The following is a 25,835-nucleotide window of genomic DNA, read 5'->3' as shown; positions in this document are numbered from 1 at the left end:
TCAGGCTATGAGCATGCCAATGAAGATGCAAAGCACAGAGAATAATCCAGTAGGAAATCACATAGTTGTATCAACACAAACAAAGCATGCATTGGGAATCAGGTATTTGAAAGAATGAGAACATGGATCCACATTCACCTAGGGCTCAATTTGCAACTCTTGGGACTTAACAGTGCTGGTTTTCAGTGCTGTGTCATTGTTCTTTGCCTTTTCAGTTAGATCAACGTGCACAGTTTCAAAAGTTTAAATTCCAGTGGAAACTCCCCCATTTACCTCATACAGCTAGATAGATACTAACATCCAGGTAGCACTATGCATGCCTTTAAGAGAAAGTTCAGCATCTTTATTGAAGAGTTTTGTCATTTTGCCCAGGGCCACAGATCCTGGAAGGCCAGTGGGTGACTGGAGCTGGACACATTGGGTTCCACAAAAGTGAATTCCATTGTTCTCAGATTCTGAGTCACTAAATGTAGTGCAATTTTCTAGACTTTATCCCAGGTCAAAAAGTAACACTGTAGCACAGATGTTTGTATTTTGTAGGTTTCCTCCGTATTGAAAACTAAACCCTGGTGCTCTTCTTACTGTTTCTTCACTCAGTCTTGCATTACCAAAACTAAGACTACATGACTGCTTGATAATGAACACCTGAAGTTGGTTTACACACTAAGAACTTGGAAAAGTCTGTTTAGTAGAGTCACCTAGTGATAGCGGCATTCACAAGCAAAACTTCATAGCAGTTTCTGACTGCAAGAGAATGCCTGTAGTTAATACTTATGGTCTCAGAGTGGCTTGTTACAAGAATCAATACTTTCCCAGAAAAGCACAAATTGTGTCCAACAGTCTGATTCACTTGTTATGTAACATGATGTGTAAGTTGTCAAAAGTCAAATACAAGTACTCTTTTTGAAAACCAAAGCATTTAATAGAAAAATCAATTAGAGTTTGCTTTTGAGGCCTCTGCTAACAATCATATGTCAATTAAAATACGAATAAAGAGGCTGTAGAACAGCACATAAAAGTTAATACTGAGATATATTTTAATCAGCTAGGGGTTGTCAACATTTTAAAGATACAGTTACCTATGAGGAATTGAGAGAGAGAAGGGAACTGTGAAATCTGAGAATGACCAATCCCAACCAATTTTAAGTTTTGGTTTTAGTGGTTTAAGTGCAGTCAGTAACTCGGACCCATGCAGCCCGCTTGCTCACTCCCCGCCTTCCTCCCCTTCGGCTCCCGGAGGGATGGGGATGAGAATCGAAAGAATGCAACTCCCACGGGCTGAGATAAAAACAGTCCATTAACTAAGGTATAACACAAATCACTACTGCTACCACCTATAATAATAATGATAAGGGAAATAACGAGGGAAGAGAATACAATACCACCTGTCGACCGATACCTAGCCCGACCCAAGCAGTGCACTAGCCGTTCCGGGTAACTCTCTGTTTACATCCTGGGCATGATGTGCTGTGGTATGGAATACCCCTTTAGCTACTTTGGGTCAGATGTCCTGTCTCTGCTTCCTCACGGCTTCCCCTCTTCCCATCCTGAGCATGAGGCTCAGAAAGTCCTTGGTCAGAGTAAACATTACTGAGCAGCAGCTAAAAACATCGGTGTTATTAGTGCTGTTCCCAGGCCGAAAGTCAAAACCACAGCACTGCACCAGCTACTAAGAAGGAGAAAAATGACTGCTGCTGCTGAACCCAGGACAGAAACTTTTTCCTGTCTCAGGTTTTGCCTCCCTCTTTTGAATGTCTTTGCCTTACTTCATCTTGAAATAGCAGCAGTGGCTGCAGACTTTAATAAACTTTTCCTCTTTTTCCCTGAAAAATGCAAGTTAATTCTAGATTTATTAGCATATTAAAGAACTATTAGGAAAGGATTTCCATTATAAAAAATTTATACAGGTAAGAGAAAAGTGAATAGAAGGATTCTTCCAATAATATCCTAACCTAATATTTTACATTCAAATATTAAGAACTGTCTTCCCCTCTTCCTCTGTTTTCCTAACGCATAGTTAAAATTAATTTTAATAGTATTTAAGATGAAGCAATAAAACCATCAATAATTTGTTCTGTAATTAGACTACTGTGCGCTTACAGAAATTATGCTTTAAGAAAGTATTTCTTCAGATTTTATGGTTCTATCTATATTTGGTATGATAGAGGTTAACAACTCTTTACCTGTTAGCTCGTATTTCATATGAGAGAAAGAAAAGGCTCTCTGACAGCAGCAAATATAAAGACTTTAATTCTATCTTGTAAGGCTGCAAAAATATTTAATATCACCTGTAACTTTTTCTGTCTCATTTCCTCTCTCTGGGAGAGCGTGATCTTATTAAAAGTAACTTTGTGTAATTTGCATGTTGTGGGTCTTCCTGGAGTTTACCTCTTGTTACCCTAATGAAGTTCTATTTCTGAATACTGAGTCTTACAGGACTTCAGGAGGCTCCACACCTTTTTATCGTGTTGCAAACACCATACCTACTACCTGTATTTATTAAACCTATTACAATTTATGATGATGGTGCATGGTTCATTCTTGGGATTTCAGCAGCATATTGATGAGACAGACAATCTCATCAACAAGCTGCAGGAAGATTATTTGTGTCTGAAATTTGTCTACAAGTTTGACAGATTACATTTATTTTCCTTTTTTTGGATTTGCAGTTGTGTCATCATTAGGCCACTGACTCTTTTGTTCTCCCCCCTTCTTTCTCCACCACTAAAGATGCATCCTTTTCTTCCACTCATGGAATCCTACTCAGGCCTTGGAGGAACTGGACAAGGGTGTGGATTTGTGCAGCCATTGCAGCTAATGGGACAGTAGCAAGGGATACTATAACCCCACAGAAAAAAGAAAAAGAAGGGAAAAAAATAACCAACCAAATAAAAAGAAAAATCCCAAATGAAACCTGTAGTACTGTAGCACAAAACTAAGAGGAGCGTGAGGAGAGTGGTGGCCCCTGGAAAAATGCACTGACTTGGGAAGATTTAAATGGGGAAAAGCAGTAGAAAAATAGAATAAGAGAGACAGATAGGAAACAGGAGATTCAAAGCAAGACATGATGAAAGGACATAACCTCCGACTAAGCAGTCTTTACTAATATTTATAGATCTTTAGCAAGTCTAATTTTGACCATCTTTTGTTAATGGATCAAATTGTGTTGGTGGTGGTGTTGCTATTATTATTATTATTATTATTATTATTATTATTATTAAACTATTCTTATCTCTGTACACAATTTTTCATACTTTTCCTATTCTCTCCCATTCCACTGGGTGAAGGTCTTAGTTGCTGGCTGGGGTTAAACCACCACACACAGACATTAAGTCGCAGCATGTTTTTCTCTCACTACAGGTTAGAGACAGAAAAATGTAACAGAGATACTCTGATATACTGTTGCAAAATAAAAGCTTGACTATGTTTGATGTGTGTTATGCTTATCTGCCAGCTTAGCAACAGAAGGAAATTTGGGGTTGGAAAACCTATGATATCATTAAAAAAAAAACCAGAAAAAAATCATGTATCTGACAGTAACAGCAAAATAATTAGGGCAATTCCAAAATAAAAAAAATAAAAAAAATAAAAAAAAAAAGGAGAAGATTTAGACAGCTGTTGCAAAGAGGTAATATAATCATAAAGACAGGAGGAGGAAAGCCTAAAGCTCTGTAGAAGTCTGTGTTTTCTTAGATTAGCATACATGAGATTCAGCACACTTGAACTGGATCAAAACTAGTATTATATCAAACTTAATTCTTATATATAAATTACCCAGTTTTAAAATATATTTCTCATTCTTTCTTTCCTGATATGCACTTGTTCATAATTTCTTTTTCTCTAAACCACATTATTTTTCTGCACTTGTATCATGCAGAACAGCTGGGAATGGAGAGTCCAGAAAGTCCTCCTCAACTAGTGCTTGTCTTAGTTAACTTCTTGATTTGTTCTTCATGATGCTGAAAGCTTTGGTTACTTTTATAATTCTTCCCTGGTCTTTTCTGCCAAAGGTATATTTTATATTGCTAAAAATCACACTAAGAGGTTTTGTTTCTTTCACACAGTTCCTTTCCTTCCCCTCAGTGAGCTACAAGTCAGTATTTCCCTTAATGAAATGCATATAGATAATAATAGGAATAGTATGGATTGTGTTAACGGTCAAAGATTTAGCGGAGAAAACTTGACAGTCTGTAAGGTAGGCATTGCAAATCATTCGGGAATACAGCCAAAACCAAGAAGCAATATAAAGCTGGGAACTTGGAAGCTACAGGTGTACATAATGAAACCCAAGGAGAAAGAGTTTGTACACGGTCATATATGCTGTGAGAAGATGCATTTAGCCTATTATTCATAAATACTTTTATTAATGAAACTGACATGCTCAAAGCATATAAAAACCAGCATCTCTGTTACTGTTCATTCCTCAAGCAGCTACTAAAACATGACTAAAAAGCATATGTCCATAGCCAGAGGACAATGGGAATGTTGCCTAGGTAATAATATCACTTTAGTTTTGGGAAAATGAAAATTCCAGATTCTTTGATGTGCCTTTTGTGTCTTTCCCCTGTGTACACACTCACAGAATGTACATTATTGTTCACTACAGCACTGAGACTTCTCCCTGCAGATGCTTTGCAGGCTTGAACTTCTTTAGTACTCATTTGGTGACAATCATCCCAGATGGATAACTAACCAGCAAGTGGCAAGACAGTAAACTAAAAAGTGCATTGTGTTTTCTATGCTGTACAAAATACATGGTTGTTTCTCCTAACAGAAAAAAATTATAAAAAAAAAAAAAAAAGTAATATTCAAAATTGTCAATTTCTTACACTAAATATATATATATTTGGACTAAGCTAGTTTGACATTTTGCAGCTGATTTTTAAAGTACTACATGTATTTTATTACTGTCTTCAAACATGAAAATCAGAAATCACCTTATAACATGAATCTTACATGAGAGATTGCCAACCAGACCAGTTGAAAACTTTGCAATCCTCCATCATTTCTTTTCTTTATTATTTCTATAGCTCAGCATTTGCATGTGGATGAAACTGGAACAGCAAGGATCTTGAACGTTACTCAGCACCCAATGCATCAAGAAATATGTATCAAGAAATAAAATATCTTTCTCTCCCTTAGTACTCAGAATCAATACTAGGCTTCTATTTCATATCACTAACTGAACCACATTAAGACAGATGTTACACTGGGATATAAGGCAAGCTTGTCACACAGTGAAATTATCTAAAGCAGCTAGTCATTCCCTTTTAAAAGAAAATTTACTTTCTTTGGTATCTGCCAGTGCACTGCTAACAACTGGCTGGTTCCTTCCTCGTTCAATTCAGCCCAATAGTATACCACTGCCAACAGGCAAGTTGTCAGCAAGAACTGTCTAAATTTAGCCTCCTTGCTCTGATGTCTTTTAGGGCTTGGGACAATATGCAGAATTTTTCACTTAACTGATATGACATGGTCTGTTACAGACCAGTAAGAGCTAAACTACTTCAATCACTTGGCACAATTTGTCTGGCTCTGTTAAATGGACCACTGATTTTCTAGTGGGCACAAAACCAGACAAACATATGGAGAATATTTATAGTCAATCAGTACACTTACACATAATTTGAGTATCTCAGCTGACTAATGAGGGACAGACTTAAAGCCAGAGATTTCCAAGCTGTTGTCCATACTGAAATCACAAAATGCTGCTTCACAAGATTTGTCCTTTATGAATCGGTTGGCCCAAGTAACTTAAAAACAACCACGTGTTCATATGTTTCTTAGGGTCCATAAGGTTCAGACTCATTAGTGTTTTAGTTTAGATCAGGACTATGCTTTTGACATGAATTTCTCAATAGTCCTCACTTAGATGCGCTTTGCCTCACATCATGCAGTGATCTCACTGCACACAAACCAGATTACTTTTGAAAGAAACTGAACAAGATTGCGTCAACAGTACACCCAATGCTCTCCAATCAGTAATAAGCACTGAGACTACAGGAATATGTCCACTATGCTAGAACTACTCCAAAATAGCAAGCTCCTGCCTCAAATGTGTATATTGTTTGCAGACAGTCCTTAGGTCCTGTTGTTTCATGCTGTTTCTGTCGATTTATGTTGCTTGCTAATGTAGCAACATCCTTAGATCAGATGTACTATGAAACGTGAATGAAAAAGACATAATTTCTCCTTTCTTTGACTATATTTCGATCTCATAACATACATCTTCTAAAACCTCCATGGTATACAGTTTATGTAAATTGTATACATTTAAAAGGAAGTAATATGCAATACAGTATAACCAGGCTGGATGAATTGTGCTGTATGTTCATGAAACTTCAAATTACTACGGCTATATCTACACTAGCAATCAGCAATAGCAAGAAATCTCTGAGAAGTGTTCACACTGAGGACCCAACATACACAATACCTGGATCCTGAGGGTTTTACCTTAAAATAGATTTCAGCTAAACCCACAGACTTAAAACCACTGATTGGAGCCCATTATATGCATGTGTGGAGAGCATTTTTCTGGCTTAGTTTCATCCAAGGGAAATCCTGTTTGTCTCATCCAAGTCTGTGGGTAGCCAGGGTCTGGCGGCCAGAAGATATCGCGCTGTACGGAAAGATAGGGCCCCTCTCCTGATAGCCAATAGTGTTTAGTTTATGATGTAAGTGGACGGAGGTGACGTCAGGTATCTCAGGTATATAATGCCATGTCACGTACCAATAAACGCCATTTGCCATCCACCACATTGGTGTCTGCGAGCTAATGGTCCAGTCGGCCAGGGGTGGGCCGTTGCACCGTTCCTGAACCAGGTCACCACGCCCACTAGAGGCAACAAGTGGTGCCGAAACCTGGGAAATCGCCTGGACGGGTGAACGGCGGCTGGAGCTGCAGGACCAGCCCGGCGGGGAGGACGCTCCCGGACCCACAAGGAGGATGGAATCCATTGTGAAGGTCGTATCCGAAATACATAGGCAGTGGGGTATTGATTGTAAGCCCAAAGATTTTACTCTCGCAGTTACGAGGCTTTTGGGGAAGGTTGTACAAGCCCTGCGGAAAGCCATACAAGAGCAGGAAACCTGGAAGGCGGCGAAATCCTGCTTGCGAGACACCCCAAAACTGGGGGTCAGGGCGGCCACGCAGACTCTACAGCCCCCCGACAATCCCGGCTCTCCTGAGCCTGCAGTATCTTGGGAGGGCGACGCACCTCCCCATCTTCCGAACCCCGATCTGTTTCCGGATAAATGGAAACCACCAGAGTCCGTTTGGGGTGGGTTAGCTGGGGAGGCTGTAATTGCTGCGGGGAATGCGGAGCCCGGAGAAGGTTGGGTCGAGCTATCGCCCTATGCGCCTCAAGATGGAGCTGAGCAAAAAGACAGAGGGCGGGGCAAGGACACCCTTGGCGGGAACAGGGAGGAAGTGCTAGCTCTAACGAGCAAGCACAGATGGGAGGGGGAGGAGAACGCGAAGGATACCGAAGGCAGAAGCGACTGGAGAAGGGGGGTAGCGTGAACGAAGGGCGGAAAGGCGCGAACGAAGGGCGGGAAGCCAATCAGAGTGGCTATCCGCAAAAATGCCCTTGTAGGGCAAGTACCCCGCTGAGTAGTGGGCAGGACGAACCAAGGGGGAGGAGCGGACCAGGAAGGAGGGGCGGGCAAAAGGGGGGGGAACGGCCTGCCCGCAAGAGAAGCGGGCGGGGCCGGAGCCTGGCAAGGGGAAACCGGACACTGGATACAACCGGTCAGTCAAGTTCTGAGTCTGAATCAGACACTGGCTGGGGATCAGACAATAGTTGGGATAAGTGGCTCACAACTGGTCCAAATTTAGAGTGGCCAGAAACGGAGATAAACAGAATTAAGGGCCAAAATATCCCCATCCAAATTAAAAAGGAATCACGGGGGGAGGAGGTCCCTCTCACGGACTGGAGAAAAATAACGATTGAGTTTGCCAACTGGACCCCATCGACCGTATTAGCGTTTCTGGTCCGAGTGACGGATGGGGGACAGAGGGTCCACTCGCCAATAAACCCTAAGGATATACGAGCAATTGTTAAAGCAATTGCAGATAAAGGCCTTAATTCTGCCATGGTCTCTACCCTTATAGATGGTGTCTTTGGGGGAGACGATATGCTCCCATTCGATATAAAACAAACTTGTAGATTGATTTTTGATGGAGCGGGGATGATCGTTTTCAAACAGGAATGGGAGGATAACTGTGCGAGACAGTTAACCCAAGCAGTCGGGGTAGATCATCCACTACATGGCTCCAGTCTGCAGTGGCTGATGGGTACAGACCCAACAATGATTACCCCCCAGGCGCAGGCCCAAGGCCTGAGGGCTCACAAGGTAATGACAACCACTCGCGCAGCTAGAGAAGCCATTCACACAGCTTCTAGAGTTATTGCTAAGCCATTGCCATGGGCCACAATAAAGCAAAACGAAAGTGAAAGCTTTACGCAGTTTGTGGATCGTCTCCAGGCCGCGGTTGACTCTTTGAACCTCCCGGTGGAAGCAAAGGGCCCTGTTGTGGCAGAATGTTTGAGTTTTTGTTTACAGGACCGATTCATTGGACACCCTCGTGACCGGTACTTCTTACTGCCAGAAGGGGACGATGAGCCAACAAACTCCCTACCCACACCTAAGAGCCCTACAGCAACTGAATATCCCGCATCAACAGAACACCAGCAACGTCAAAATGCCCCTCGCGGGGGGGGGGGGGCACGGTACTTTTGTGCGATCATGCTTTTGGGTTTACTGGTTTACATCCTGGTTTACCCAATCACCATGGCTGACTTCCTTGGTATCTATCTTGATGGGACCGATTGTAATGATTGTACTGGCACTGGTCTTCAGACCCTGTATATTAAATAAGCTTGTGTCATTTATTAAGAGCCGGCTAGAAACGGTTAACATTATGTTAGTAGAATGCCAGCAATTGCTTTGATATCGTGTTTGGTTAATGTTACCTCAAGTTATTTTACTTGAATTTAACTATCTGGACAAATCCAAACCCCTGGGAGACCTTTTTGGACATTGTCACCCCCTTTTACCACGTAGACTGGCCCCCTACGTGGTAACAGGCGTGCACTTTTAAAAGTTGGAACGCCCGAACCTCATGCTGAGTGAAGGGAACAAAAACTCATCACAGTCAGGTCAACGTTGCCTGCGCGGGGACGCCCGCTGGGGTCGAGTCTGTCACTTCACACAGCAGTGATGCCTCTCGGAGACAGTTTATCGATGGTCTTCCCAGGGCCCATAAATTTGATCTGGAATACAATACCTCAGAGAGATCTTGTTTTCAGCTATACTTGTTCTTGACATTCCCTTTAGTTACCCCCAATCTTACCTCGTTGTTCCAATATACCTCTTGATTACCTTTTACTTAATGTGCCTTATGTTTTCTACTCGAGTTTGTGATATATAGGATAAAATTATTTTACGGTACAAAGTGAAAATAAGGTTCTCTCAGTATGTTTTCTATCCAATAGTATGACATATATTCTTTAAGCTTGTTACGTTTTAGTCAACATAGGGAGGGGGGGAATGTGGGTAGCCAGGGTCTGGCGGCCAGAAGATATCGCGCTGTACGGAAAGATAGGGCCCCTCTCCTGATAGCCAATAGTGTTTAGTTTATGATGTAAGCGGACAGAGGTGACGTCACGTATCTCGGGTATATAATGCCATGTCACGTACCAATAAACGCCATTTGCCACCCACCACATTGGTGTCTGCGAGCTAATGGTCCAGTTGGCCAGGGGTGGGCCGTTGCACCGTTCCTCAACCAGGTCGCCATGCCGACTAGAGGCAACAAAGTCTTCTTCCCAATGCAAATCATGTGTAGTAGGTTGGTACAGCTGGGAGATTTGCTGAGTAAATGCTCTTGTAATATAAACTAAAATGGTAATGTAAGCATACACTACAAGTGACTTCAAAGGATTTGGGCTTTTTCTTGTTAATTTTTATTTTTGATTTACAAGACTACAGGTGAGACTAACCTCTTAAGAAAACCTTAAGTTATTCCATGCCTTTAGCCCTCCCTCCAAAATGTGATGCCTTTTACAGCCTGTGGCACATGATCAACTTCTATGTATAATTTTCATTGGGAAAGAAGAACTTATGGAGCCTGAAACTAGCTTCTTCTATCTCCAGCTGGTGGCATAGATTTTTGTAACAAAAGAGAACCCGAGCTGGGTGGATAGTCTGAGTGAAACTATAGGAATATGTAACAATGAGAGAATCTAATCTGCTTGGCTGTCAACACTGAACACCACAAGGTCTGTCTAGTTTATATGAATTCATTTAAGTTTGCAAAGACAGGCTGTGAAATTTATGGATAAATGCATTCTCCAAAGTGTACTACTCAATAAATAATTATATGTATAGGATCTGTCCTTACTAGTAAGATTAGAAAAGTATAATGCAATTGAGAAAGGTCTTCTAGTGAGATTCCTTAGAACTTGGGGTATTTTAACAAAAAAGCATTTAAACTTATCTAATACAAAATACATTTTTTGAAGAAATAGAATGTTAGGATACTCCAGGAAGTATAGTTCTTCCAGAAGTGCTTTCCATACACATGCTACTCTAAGTATGTACTCAGCCATAATAAATGGCTCATCTGAAGTCTCACATATAGCATAATCTGTTAGTGCCCATTCTTGCATGCCTTTACAGCCACTTGGTCAAGGTGAAAGGATGCCATAAGCTCGGCTTTGCACTCACTTTTTCAGTCAGAATTCCTGGAATAGAAGGACAGATCACAGAATTTGCAGGTAACTAAGTGAAAAAAAAAAAAAAAAAAAGGTAACTATTCTTTCTCTAGGATATTTTCCATGCTAAGTTTTGCAAGACTGAAGGCAGTTTTAAATAGAGGTTATTGGATAAAGAGATCCACTAAAATTAGCAAATTATCTGCCAGTCTGTGGATTGCAAACACAAATAGAAAAGTTACCAGTTCTACATATATCATGCGAATTATTTCATATTTTATTATGCAAACAGGAAGGAGAGGCTGTTTTTTATTCCTTCAGAATTTGTTTTGTTATGGAAGAGACACTATAGTCTAATCTGTAATTGATGGAGTAGAATTAGCATTCATTCCCTAGAAATGCAAACAGTTTGAATCAGGTACTAGTTCATATTCTTTAAACAAAGAGAAAAACTCTCCCACCACATGGGGAAATGTTTTTGTTGCACCCATTTAGAATTTGTTCTCAGAGTGAAAATGCCATAAGGCTTGCAACACTGTGTGAAGTGAACTGAATGTAGTGAAAGGATCTTTGACTGCAGCTTCAGAGAGAATCTGTCTTTGTGGCATAACTGCCCAATGTAGGAATACAAAGGCTCGAATGTTCTCAGGATATGTGAGAGAAATAATATTGGTTCTTGTTTCCCATGGAAATGTTCTGAAGTCCATGGGAGCATTCCTAGAAGCAGGCACTTGCAAGTATGACAGTACAGCCCTAGGCTTATAAATATATTTTCTCCCAAATACACACTCCAAAGAAAATACTTCCTTACAACTTAAAGGACATTTATGAAGAACATTTTGTTTCTATTTTTATTCTTTTTGACTATTGGAACACCAGCATCTGTCTCTTAATTCACTCTGTAAACAGCTGTGTTTGTTTTGCCTATCTAAGCCAATCCTTTTGAACTGGAAACCTATCTTGCTGTACAATCATTTTGATATTTTCCCTCTTAATACCACCTCACTTCTTTGTTTTAGAATATGAAAGTTTCCGTATTAAAGTTTCTGTCTTGAACCAATCTTGTGCTGAAAATGGACAACACTACATCTAAAGCCTAGATATGATTTCTGAAAAATTCAACCAAAGATGACAATCAAAAGATCATCACACAAGTTGCCTAAGGGCACCAAGGTATTGATAAACCTGATAGGGTTCTTAAGCTTCAGAAAGAGAATAATCAGCTGCTTTCAGGGTGCTCAAGCAGCAAATTCCCTGCTGGCCACAGTACAATAATTGGCACAGCCAGCAGTAAAGGATCAGTGAAGTATATCGCCAGGGAAGGATTATCAGAAGACTTGATTTTATTTGATGTTCGATTATCAGTTTATCATATTAGCACCCAGCTTCTAAAGTTAAGCATCAGATACTTTTCCCTTAATGAAGTTCTTGAAGAGTTGATAATATATTCAAATTTGCTTTCAGCTGAAACTTGGCATACTTGAGTAGGATCTCTTCTTTCATAAAAAAAGAAAACACATGGAGACCATTTTCAAAAACAGAAATATTTTGTGGGAAACTAAGAGATAGCAAACCTGGAGTCAGAAGATAATCTATGGATACCATTATGGACTTTATTTAAGGAAGGCAAAAGTTCTGCCTTTGATGTAATATACATCAATGTCTGCCACTAAATCAAAAGATCTGACCCTGGAATTAGAATATACTTGGCCAGTGGAGCTCTGAAGTTAACAACAATTTTTTCTGTCAGCTACAGTGAGAGCAGAGCAAGGCCAAGGCTGAGTGCTTTTCAGAAACTACAGAAAATATATGTAGCATCTACTCACATTTAAGAGTTAAAAACATCCACTATATGGATGTCAGAAAGCAGTCCCCATAGCAAAACCCATTCATATAATGATCTGGATCCATTACATGTATTTTATATAAAAATGTTTGCAAAAAGAAATAATGCAGGAGCTGCAAAATCATATACACCAAAAACTTAGAAAATGACAGAATTAAGGGGTTTTATCATTCATTAGATTTAGCCCCTCTCCATCTAAATATCATGAAAGAGTTTCTACCAACAAGGATTAAATAATTTTCCATCCCTTCATTCAGTGCCTAAGAGAGCATGAGGAAACTGGCCTGCCCTATAGCTGCAGCAATGGGAAATATGTTTCTATTCCATTGTACTTAGAAGGAAAAAAGAAAAGAGGGGTTAGTTTTCTGGTTTCAGTTGAATGTTGCCCTAAGAAAATTAAAATAAATCACACTTTAGCTGAAGTTGGTTTAGCAAGTATATTTTTATAAGTAGAAATTAATTCCTCCTGTTTGTTGTGCGGTTTTTTTTTCTGAATTTTCAGCTTAAGGTGTGATTTTTAGAACTGCTGAACACTCAACACCTGCAACTGAAGCAAATAGGTGCTATGTTTTAAATTCAAAACTAAATATTTGCAAGATACTTAGCTTTTTTTGATGACAAATGTTAAAAAATACGTTAAAACAGAATACACATTAAAACAAAATTCACACACACAAAAAAAAAACATTTTCGTGAGAAAATGACCAATGCAGCTCTCAGAAATGGGTGTAGATGATACTTAAATATTCCTACCAGACTCATCTGGCTTGACTTTAGAGACAATGACTTACTGCAATAAAAATTGAGGTGTGAAATTACAGTCTGAGAGCTCCTTTTCAGTAATAGTCCTGATGCTCAGACTTAAGCCACAGTAAATTGATTAGTTCATCATACTTTTACTGAAAAATAAATTTGATCTTAATTCTTGAATGCTGTATTGTAAAGATGTATGTAGGCAGTTTTCAAAGACCAAATAACAACCTATAAATTTCACTATTTAACTTATTTCAGCGTTATTACTGGGGGTTATTGTGGACTCCTACCCCTCAGTGACTTTTTGCTCTATAGATCCACTAAATACAGACATATATTGTATCCATTTCTCTGCAGCTAAACCTTCTTGTGTAGAATTATCTTCCTTACGAATCAAAGAAGTCTCTGTAGTCTCAAGTCTCTGTAATACCACTGCTGGGCTTTTAATGCTTTTGAAGGTACAACCACTTCATGTCCCGCCTCTAACAAATATTAGTCTTTATATCATACAAAAATCTAATTTAGGATAATGCTTTCCAAAAACAGGCCACAGTTCTTCAGCCTGTTTCTTATGTTGTGAAGTTTTTCACTCCTTTCCCTGCTGTTGCTGATTTTTTTTCTGTCCAGCCTCCTTGCTGCTGGCAGAGCTCACAGCACACCATCTGGGACCACCTTCCTGTATCTTTATCACATTGATATGCCATCTGTTCACACATCTCATTGGAAATCCTACCTTTAACTTTCCTCCACTTTATAACACTTTCATTCTGTTCTGTAGAGTATTTCAAATTCAGTTTATGAAAAAGACAATAAAAGGGTTTTACTCCTGGGGTATTTACTGACATTGTTGGTTAAAGCTAAGACTTTTCATATATGTCTTCCATTTCTTTAAAAAAAAAAAAAAAAAAAAAAAAAAGAAACAAATTAAAGCATTTAAAATAATGTAGTAAATAAAAAGAATAAATGGAAAGTTGATGCTTGTTTGCTGACTTCAACTTTCAATTATATTAGTACGACATAAGACATCATAATAACTTTATCCAAGTAATGTATAATTTCACAGATCAATATTAAGGACGTTATCTTAAGTCAGTAAATCAATAGTTAATTTTGTGCATTCCAATGTCTTTGACACACCTGGACTTACTAAAGCATAAAGGAGTACATCCCATAATGACTAAGTCTTTAGTCTGTTTACTGCTATATCCACTAGCCCTATAGTACAAGGCAGAGGAGGGAGTCACTTAACTGGATCTTCTTCAAAAAATTTTTATTGAAGGACTATGAGGACACTGTTCATTTTTTTTTAATTAAATATAGGTGGAAGATGAAACCTATCAGGTATGGCAAGCCAAATTTTCAGGGCAGGACAGTGAGTTGTATTAGTCTCTTCAGTGAACTCCAGCTGCTGTATAGCTCTTTTCTGAGATGTGTGATTGGTAAGCTGAAACTGATTTGTCAAACAGGACATTCATAATTTCAGCAGATGGATTCTCTCAGCAAAGTTAAATGTGTAACTTTGTCACATACAACTTAACTTGAATTTATGTGACCTGGGAACTTTAAGGAGCTTATTGCTTGTTGTATGCTGTATGCCATTCATAGTATATGCTCTGACCTTTAGTTAAACTTAGGCACTGACCAATTTCAGTGGCAAAGTTTGTTTGCTTTATTAAGACCTTAGAGAATTTCCACTCCCACAGAAATCTGGAAATTTTTTGTTGACTCAGGCCTATCTAGTCTTTATCCTTATTTCAAATGTTAGACCACCTGCTATCAACAGCTACGAGCAACAGCCTCCTGAAACTCAGTTACTTCATTATACCTTGAGCATCTCTGGATGTTCTAAAATGAATTATATGTTTTGGAGATGATTCTTTTCTTTTTCCTATTTAGCAGAAAGTACAGGAAATTCTGTCTTAAACTGAAATTAAGGGTGGGTTACAGACTTAGGAAATTGGGTTAGTCCAAAGATCTGACTAATTTCTTTTTGGGTAATGTAAACTGTTAACAGTTAACTACTGCTTTTACCCTAGCTCTCAATGCCAGAGTTTTTTCAATTAATCTTCCTTTCATAACTTATGTAATAAGCTAACCTACTTGTGGGTTATACACTTGAGAAATGATCTGTGGAGTAGACCTCCTGTCTGTCAACTCTGAATACATTTCTGTGGGAGTGGACAAAAAAAAGAAATAAATGAATTAATAGTTCTCTCCCTCCATGTTTCACATAAACCTTCACTATAATGCAAAATGTAGGTTCCTAAAAGACTGAATTTCACCTTGTTATGAGATCTTTTTTCCTTCCACTTAAAAAACCAGAAACTGTACAAGTAATCATAGCTTCTTTAGGTTCAAATTGACAGTATCTTCTGTTACTGTGTTGGAAAGCTCATTTACGTAACACTGTGTTTTATTGAAAGAGAAATAATTGTGGTTTAACTCAAGCAGTTGCAGAGAGTTAACCATAAGGAGGATATGGGATTGAAATAAAACCAGTATTATACAACTGTAAGTTTACTTACAGTTAATATTTTTTTCATTTACTGTCTGGTAAGTACACAGAAATAATAGCTTCCAGAAACAAAGCTCTGAAGAAACATCTATTACAATTTGCTGCATGGATATCCATATACACTAAAGTGACAGGATTTACATTATATTTTGATATACAGAACAGTACAAACAAAAACTGAAGTCAGAGCTATTGTATGATCCATTTGATCTTATAAAAATTATTAGGGACAATATCTCAACTTTATACTATACTTGGAATTAATTATTTTAACTTCTTTTAGGACAATTTGCAAATTGTCCTGGGTAAACCCTGCCTTACCATAAGCAAAGCCAGAGGCAAATATTCAATAATAGCTTTTTTAGGAAAATATTTTGCTGTTTATATATTTCAGTTTTATCCTATTTTTATTCATTACTTGCACAGTGAATGCAGAAAGCTTCACCTTTTTACTTTTTGCCAGTTCATGAGGACTGCAACTCTCTCTTTCACAGTGACAACACTGCAGCCTTTCAAAGGTTCTCATACTTCTCTCATCCTATTATTTTGATCCATTAGTTTGACTGAACAATTGAATTACTTCTACATGAATGTAAATCCAAGATTTCACACTGTTTTACGCAAGGCTCACCAAATGTTTCTTGCTAGAGTAAAAATAAAGACACTTAGACCTTAATCAGATTTATTTCATAATTACCAACAACAAAAAGATAAATGATTATGAAAGGCAAATACTATCAGACCAACCTTCCCAGCATCAATCTCGTTTTTCAATATCTTACAATTTTTATATACGGGCTACAAAAAAATACAATTCGGGTTGAGCTGACCGACGCCTGAGAATATATACAACAGGTAGCTGTGCTAATAGTACTAATATTGGCAGCTTTTAATTTTTGCTGGCCAAGATGACCTAATGAAGGAAGTGTCTGCTCTGATTAGTTCCTCTTACTCATGTCACAGATAAGTTGCAATAAATAAAATTACTAGTTGCAACAGATAAAATTATTTCTTCTTCCATGATAATTCTATAGAAAAGCATTTTATAATTTGCCATGTATTATTTATATTATTATATTTATATTTATTATGTATATATTATATTTATATATTTATTATTCTTTGGTTATATTTCTTTTAATATATTTATATATATTATATTTATTGTTTTATATTTTGCCACGTTGATATGTTGCTAAGATGAGTTTTCTATTTTATAAAAATCAGCTCTTAATTCTGTATATCTGGGTGTCACTACTTAACATAGTATTTCCTTATCATCACATTTGCCTAATCTAATGCCCAGCCATAGAATCACATAATTGTAGAATAGTGAGGGTTGGAAAGGACCTTAAGATAATCTAGTTCCAACCCCCCTGCAATGGGCAGGGATGTCTTACCCTAGACCAAGTCACCCAAGACTCTGTCCATTTCACTGGATGAACAAATTTGGGAACTGAATACACAATCGATGTCCCAAATTTTATCTGAGCCACTCAGTCAGAGTTTTGTAGTTCCTCAGTTATAACCATTTATGCTTTGGCATATTGTCTCAGAGCACTCCACTGTTAGAATATTGAGAATACAATTGCTGCATTCCCGCTTCTCTCTACAGTTAGCTAAGCAAAACACTGTGTTATTATCCTTCCTGCTGCTGCTCACTATGTGTTTTACATAATTTTTGGATGTGAATTTTATGGTAGTGAGAACCTTTATAATACATTAACCTTAAAATTCTGAATATGCCACCCAGACAGACTGATCTCTTAATTGATAGAATGTTTTTATTTCTGAGAAGCTATTTTAAACACTTTTCATGTTTCAGAAATAATATAGCTAAAGAACTTTGAAAATAAGTCCTAAAGTACTTAAATCTTTCTTTGGGGGTAAGATACTTTTTAAGCCCATTTGAAGGTAGTGTTGTCAATGTAAGTGAGTATTGCTGTCACTTTGAGTCCATAAACAGACCTAGATAAAAATATTCTGCTCCTTTTGAATTCCCCAAATAACCATGTTGACTCAAAAACTGCTTTTAAATTATAAAAGCACTGCTCTTTCCCACTGCCTGTACCATTACAAATGAAAAAAAAATCAACAAAAAACAACAACAGTGACTGGAAAGCACAATTGTAAAACTCTTGACAGGTTTATGGATTAAGTGGAGGTTTAGAACTTGCAGCAGTATTACTATAGCTTCCAGGAAGAAAACTTAGCAATCATTTGAAGTAAAAAATACTCTCTACTGACCAGATGTAGATCTACGCATGTAGAATTGTGTTCACAAGAATTAATTATGCAGTCATCAATGTCCTGGTCACATTTCAGTCCTGCATATCCTGGGTTACACAAACAATAGAAGCCATCCACAACTGTAACAGAGATAGTATTTTAGTAGTAAGAGTGGTTTAGAATAACAACAGAATGCAGTAGAATTAAGTGAGCTACAGTTATGACTAGTATCTGGAAAAAGATTTGGACTGGCTTTACATAAGGGGTGTGGACATGTTAAAATATTGAAATAAATGAAATCCAATATCTCAAAATACTTTTTTAATTTGAAAGCAAATTCAGGTACTGCATTTGTTTAAACAATTAAAGTATTTTGACAGAAGAATTATAAATCAATGACCCATTACTAGCTTCTGAAAAAGTGATGGTATCTTATAAGCCAGTGAGTAATTTTCCATCACAAAACTGTACAAAGTACATAAGATTTTATCTCTGATATTGTGCCTAAATGAGATGGGCAACTTAAATGTTGGTTGTCTTGTTAGCTTTTTCTGAGGAGCAAGGACTGCCTTATATCACTATATTAAAAGAAAACTTGCTTGAGTTAAATTTGCCTGCTCAACCTATGATGTATTTCCAAGCTTCATTTTAATGTTAACAAGCTAAGGATAAAAATTCTCTCCCTTTTTCACCACAGAATCATAGAACAATTAGGGTTCAAGGGCAGTTACACAAATGACAGAACTGAATTCCTCTTAGTAGTGCTAGACAATATAAGGGGCAATAGCCAAAAGTTACAGCTGAGATTTGGATGGGATTGGGAGGTGGGGGAACATTACATGTGTAGTGCATCAGTGGAAGAGGCTGTTTTGAATCCTTAGAGGTTTTCAAAACTCCACTAGAAAAATCCCTGCCTGACCTGCTCTAGCACTGTTCATAGTCCAGCTTCATGAGGATTTGACTGCATGACCTCCAGACTTCATTCTGCTTTCCAGCCAGCACTGTAAGGTTCTCTGAAAAGTACCACTTTTACCTTTTTTAACCAAGCACAGAAAGTGTTTGATAGGTGGCAAAGGCCCCATAAAACTTCCCAGTAAATACTCCATACATAATGGGTGCTACTGAACTTAGCCTCCCAATCCAGATAAATTATAATAGAATAATTCATCATCAAGCTGCTTCTAAAACCTTTAAATGTATCTATTAGTGAAGGTGTTAAGTTATACACTATAGAAGGTGCTTAACAGTAAACTGACACTCCATTTACATCAGTTTGATGTTTAATGCCGTTTTGGACTCGTCAGAATTATACCAAATACTGCCTAACTGCTCCATGATCTCCTTTTCAGCACCTGAATATTCTCTCATCAAATGCACAATGTAAGATGTGTTTGGCTAATGTAGGTATCAAAGGAGACAGCACAAATCTCATTAAAATTTCTCATTAGCTGCAGTTCTGACCCCCTGAACACTGAAATCCCAGTGCCAGGAGTTGAAACACTTTGGCAAAAATAATCCTTCTGGTACTGGCTGTGGAGCATCAGACAAGCTAAATTTCAGTAAATTATCCACTGTTCTCCCCAGAGCAGCTCAGTAGCTACAGACTCTTCAACAGAAAGACTACTCTACATTAAAGTGAGTAACCAGACTGAACTCACTGTCATAGCAGTATCCATGGAGGCAAGGGTTAGAACTGCACTCATTGACATTGATCTCACAGCGTGGACCTGCAAAGCCCTTCACACACTGGCACTGGAATCCAAGGGGAAAAACGTCCAAATTCATTTCTTCTATGCACACAGCTCCGTTCTCACAGGGATTGCTGGCCTCACAAGGCCTAAACTCACAGTTCAAACCTGAAAAGGAAAATGGCAAAGCTGTCAGTGTTTAACTAATGAACATATCCCTGCAGCTGCTGCCTATTACAAGCTGTATTTTCTTTATATCCCTGGTTAAAATTGAGTTGGAGTGTCTCAGAGGTACAGATACGTATGTTACCATGCAGAAACATTTATCTGCTTTGTAGAATTACTAACAAAAAAAGACAATTTTGTCTGTTTTCTTTATATAATTACATTACATTTAAAAATCATAATAGCTATCTCAATATATTTTAGTTTTTCCATTTACCCTTGTCCTCAAAAAAGGCTCACAATGTATATTTCAGAATAATTAATGAGTTCTGTTTTGAGGCTTCTGTTATTTCTTCTTGATCCTCTGTTGTCACAGCTACCCTAAAAGCTGTTTATACATTAACCCGTAATCCTGACTGAAATGCAAGTAACCTTGCATAATTATTCTGCTTGAAATTTGTGACTACACACATTATTTTACCGAAATTATGTATATGTTTTACAATGAGCAACTACTTCCATCATTTGTAAGAATTCCATACAGTAGAAAGTCTCACACAGTCCATTTCTACTCTTTCCTAACAAACACTCTGATGTATAACAAATAATGTTAGCTGAGCTAATCAATGAATCATGTGATGGTGATCTTGGATTGCAGTAGCCCTCATCTAAATCTTGTCTTTCAGGATTAGTTTCAGAGCCCAGTGGCTTTCAGGGCCCCAACAAACTGTGTACAAGCCCCACTGAGCCCTTTTGTAGCCCATCTGCCTTGCTGTGACTGCTGAGGCTGAGCTGTCTTTCTGGTGGAGCTGCAAAGGGCTTGCTGCATGCATACCCTCTGCCCACTTCTCCATTGCCCTTGCCCCAGCTCTGAATGCCCAGGCATTCCTTCCTGGAGCAAATTCTCCCTGCCCCAACAACCTCCCTTTTCCTTAGACAGGCTGTAATCTTAACAACAGTAATGGGCAATGTGATACTACAATCTAAAGCACCTGGGTAGTCATGAGGAAAATCATATCCATATAATTATGTTGTGGTGGGTTGACCTGGGCTGGCTACCAGATACACACCCAGCTGCTCTCTCACTTCTCTTACATAGGGTGGTGAAAATAAGATAGATAACCTCATGGGTCAAGATAAAGATAGTGCCATCACTTACCAATTACCATCATGAGCAAAACAGACTCAACTTGAGGAAAACTGATCAAATTCATTGCCAATTAAAACCAGAATAGGATAGTGAGAAACAAAACCAAATAAAGCCACTTTCCTCCATCCCCCTCTTCCCAGACCTCACTCCTTCACTCCAGTCTCCTCTACCTCCTCCCTACCCCTGAGCACCACAAAAGGGTGGTGAAGGGGGATAGTGGTCAGTCCATTATAGTCCTCCTCCACCCCACCTTCCTCCTCACACTGTTCCCATGCTCAAGTGTGGACCTCCCAAGGGACACAGTTCCTGCCAGGAGCCTGATAGACCATCGTCTTCTCCATCGGCTGCAGGGGAATCTCCATTCTGGGGCCTGGAGCATCTCCTCCCCTCCTTCTTCTCTCATGGTGGTGCTCACAGGACTGTTTCTCACACTTTTATCCTCACTCCTCATGTGCAGCATTTCAACCTTATACACGTTTTCACCAAGGAACTACCACCTTGACTGTGGAGTTCATCCATACCCTGCGGTGGATGGGTTGCACCTGCACCTGGTACAACGAGCAAAGGCATGTTCAGGTGATGGATAATAGTACTGAGAATTTTCAGCTTCTTTTCAGGCTCAGAATTTCAGACAAGAATTCCTGACAAAGAATCAACCAATCTTACAGGTCACCTAAGGCATATAGCAGCTTTAAATTTGTAGATCTGTTACTAATTAACAGAACTGGCAATTCATAGAGGCTTTTTTGACGTAAGTTGGAGGAAACTGAATCAGTTAAGTGGCTAGTTTATTCTGTAGGAATATAGTGAATATTCAATTACAGTTTCAGAAGAACAAGGCTTTACAGAGAAGTGGTTGAGATCAAGCTACAGTGCCACTTAGTGCCATTCCGTGATTTGACTGAAAGCTTAAAATTCCTTAAATTTGTAGGATACGGTGACAGGATGAAGAACACTCACTGGACAACTTCAGTATTAAGATGACCATGAGACAGAATGTTAAACTTTATCTTGGGAAATGTACTTTTAGATTTATGGAGATGTGTTGTCAGTAAAAGGATCTGGGCTCTGTAATAAAAGAGGATGGCCAGATGCACAGTTACACTCTTGGCATTGGCTGCAGTCAGCTGAACTCACTATCTCCTCCTTTGTTTATACTGTCACTATAGAAAAATATTGTTGGCCTATTCCACATTAGCTGCCTTTCTTTTTCTACTGGTAGCTGTTAATCATGTAGTAGCACACAGGTCTTCTTCACAATAATGAAACATGCACTGTCCAAATGTCAGTAGGATTTTAGGTGAGCTGATTCCTTATCATAAGATAAAGTCATAAAAAGGCTAAATTCTTAAGGCTTCTAATAGCAAAAACAACAAGCAGGAACAGATTGAGGTTAAAAAAACCCAAACATCAGCTCTTTGACCCCAGTAGTCATGCTGACAGAGGAGAAAAAAACAGCACAAGTTATTAACTGTCTTTATGTCACCAGTGATCTCTCCGGTGCAAGATGATCCTGCCATAGGCAGCCAGCAGTCTCAGATCTGTAATTCATGGAATTGCACAGCAAAAGCAGCCATACAGCATACTGAGATTTTGCCCTGAAGTTTTCATCTTTATATCACAACAGCTTGACATGGGTGACAACCCTGCTGATTCCTAAAGTGGAGTTCACACCTACACGAATAAACTTCACACATGGCTCACAATCGTAAGTCTGTCAGATGATCAGTAATGCAGTATTAGGTTTTTTCCTGTGTTGGTGAAAGAATGTTTAAACAGATTTGCCCATCCATTTACGTGCCAAGAGTTTGTGCAGGGACACATTTCTGGTAGATAAAGTAAAAGTCATGCAACAGTGCAATAGTTTTCCCCAATTACAGTATTCTTCTCCGGTGGTAGGTACTGCCACTTTTTGTATGAGAACACAGCAGAGTTTTTGTGAACAACTGGAAAATCAGGATGCAATAAGAAAGAGTGAGGATGTATGTCCTAAAGGCCACAGGCTTATATTATTTACAACTTGTTCAGTATAAATAGGACTGTGCACAGTTCTGTCTAAGAATGTTGATGGATTTAAAATTTTTAATATCAGTATCTTGTGGCAAAGTTTAATGAGTTAACTATATATTCCAGAAAAATTTTACTTTATATCTAATATTTCGCTCTGCTGATTCAATTACATACTCAGATTTTTCTGCTTTTTTCTTCTACACTGTTTTGTTGGGGTTTTTTTATGAAATCTTAGATAGATGGCTTTCACTGTGTGCTCTGAGAAAAGGAGCCTGAATCTGTCTTCTCTATTAGCTCATATTAAATGTTAGTCTTCTGTTAGGTATCCCTGAAACTTTATTCTCCAGATTGAAAAATCTCAGCTTTTCCACTGGTGGAAAAACAGCCTGAAAAAGGCCTTGAGTATCTCAGACTCTTCCATGTCCTTTGTCAATTCATCAATGTGATCGCATTTTTCTCCATCTTCATTACTGGTAGACTTATAGAAATCTTTCTTCTTGCCCTTACTTCCCTTTATAGTTTTAGCCTCACATGCCCTTTAGCCCTTTAGCTTTCCCAATTCTGTTTCCACATGACTGGATGTCTGGGTGAAGAGGTAGCTCACCACTGCATCTACCTTCTGTGCAATTCTTCTCTTTAAGCAGAGGCAGGAGTTCTCCATTTGTCCATTTTCCTGTCAGTCACATCTGCTTTAGTTTCTGCACACTGGAAAGAACTGTTTTGAGGAATCTGTCTTTTAAAATAAATCAGTGGGCCCAAGATAAATCAGTTTTCTCTTGAGTGCAATCTCTAATGAGTGCTTGCCAAGCAGATCCCTGAGCAAACTGAAGTCAGTTCACTGAAGTCCAAAATCATTATTCTACTACTTGAATTTCTCATTTCTCTCAGGACTATAAACCCCATCATCACACTGCCATTGTTGCCAAAGCTGGTTTTGACCTTTATGTCCCAAGCCACCTCTTCCTTATTCATGAATAGAGAATCCAGGTAAGTACCTCCCCTAGTTTTTTCCCCCTGCAATTGTTTCAAAAAACTGTACTCAACTGTTGTATGGTCCAAAACCTATGTGTGCTCTGAGATTTTTGTGGTTTTCCATGTTATTTTTCCAATAAAAGTTAGGGTTGTAATAATATCCTAACGTGAACTAAGGCCTGTGTTCATGAGTCTTTTTTCCAGTTTTCTAAAGATGAGTTCATAAACTTTTCTGGATCAAGCTGTCTCTAGCAGACACTCATCACAGTATTTCTTTAAATGGTTCCGTTTTCATCCTGCCCCATCAGCTTGAGTAGTGCATCAATCATTTCATAGCAAAGATCCATGCATTCAAGCTACTGCTTTGCATGAAGTTCAGCCCAGACTCCTCATCTCCTCTGTCTGTATTTCCAGAGAGCTTGCATCCATCCATTCCAGCATACCATTAATTTGAGCTATCTGTTTACATTATTCTTCTGATAGGAGGCTGTAGTACTAAGAAAGCACACAGACTCCTTACTCCTTCTGTCTTTCCTATATTTGTACTTTGTCTGTAGGCACTTGAAATGGGACCTCAGTTGCACTCCAAAGAACTGTAACGGCTTCCCTGATCATGCATTCTCACAGGCAATTCTTTTGAGCTCCATGTACCTTGTGTGGAAGAAAACTTCCTTCTGCAAGTAACAGAGGAGCCGACAAGGAGAGGTGCCATGCTTGACCTCGTGCTCACCCACAGGGAAGGGCTCGTTGGAAAAGTGATGCTCCAGGGCAGCCTTGGTTGTAGCTATCATGAGATGGCCGATCTTGAGATCTTCAGGACACTGAGAAGAGAGTGCAGCAAGCTCACTGCCTTGGACTTCAAGACAGCACACTTTGGCCTCTTCAGGAACCTGCTTAGTAAGGTTGCAAGGGGTATAGCCCTAGCGGGCAGGGGGGCCCAAAACTGTTGGTTGAGATTCAAGAATCACCTGCTACAAGCTCAAGGGTCTTGCACCCCACTAGAAGGAAGTGCAGCAGGAGGGCCAGGAGACCTCCTTGGATGGATAAGTTGTTGCTGAGGAAACTTCGAGGGAAAACAGAGGCTGATAAAAGGTGGAAGCAAGGACAGGCGGCCTGGGAAGAACACAGGGATGTTGCCCGGGAAGCTAGCGACCAGGTTAGGAAAGCTAAGGCCCAGTTAGAATTAAACTTTGCTAGGGATAAAGATAACAGGAAGGGATTCTATAGGTACACTGCAAATAAAAGACAGACTAGGGACAAGATGGGCCCTCTCTGGAAGCTATCAGGAGAACTGGCTATCCTGGATTTGAAGAAGGCTGAGGTTCTTAATGACTTCTTTGCTTCAGTCTTCAATGGCAAATGCTCTGACTGCACCACTCAAGACTTGGAAGGCAGATGCAGGGACTGTGAGAATGAAGACCTTGGGCCCCCTGTAGGAGAGGATCTGGTTCAAGACCATCTTAAGAACATGAATGTACACAAGTCCATGGGACCTGATGAAATCCACCTGCAGGTCCTGAAGGCGCTGGCAAATGAAGCTGCTAAGCCACTGTCCATCATATATGAAAAATCATGGCAGTCAGGTGAAGTTCCCGATGACTGGAAAAAGGGAAATATAACCCCCATTTTTAAGAAGGAGAAAATGGATGACCCTGGGAACTGCAGACCACTCAGTCTTACCTCTGTGCCTGGCAAAATCTTGGGAGTAGGTTCTCCTTGAAGGCATGCTAAGGCACATGAAAAACAAGGAGGTGGTTGGTGACAGCCAGCATGGCTTCACTAAGGGGAA

At 39.1% G+C, this 25,835-nt stretch overlaps 1 protein-coding gene across 1 annotated transcript in view; it reads right to left on the bottom strand.

The window, feature by feature from the left end:
- Positions 1–25,835, bottom strand: part of EYS (eyes shut homolog) — a gene marked incomplete at its 5' end in the record, with an annotated part of 835,842 nt that overhangs the window by 546,322 nt on the left and 263,685 nt on the right. The window contains 2 exons of the mRNA XM_080615919.1: positions 18,080–18,201; positions 19,720–19,917. Coding sequence (XP_080472045.1) covers positions 18,080–18,201; positions 19,720–19,917 — 320 coding nt within the window. The remainder of the gene's footprint in view (positions 1–18,079; positions 18,202–19,719; positions 19,918–25,835) is intronic.

The sequence above is a fragment of the Psittacula echo genome, assembly GCF_963264785.1.
Source record: "Psittacula echo genome assembly, chromosome: 4".
In the NCBI taxonomy this organism is placed as follows: Eukaryota; Metazoa; Chordata; class Aves; order Psittaciformes; family Psittacidae; genus Psittacula; species Psittacula echo.
Note: the sequence above shows the minus strand (reverse complement) of the source record. Positions and strands in the feature narration are given on the sequence as shown.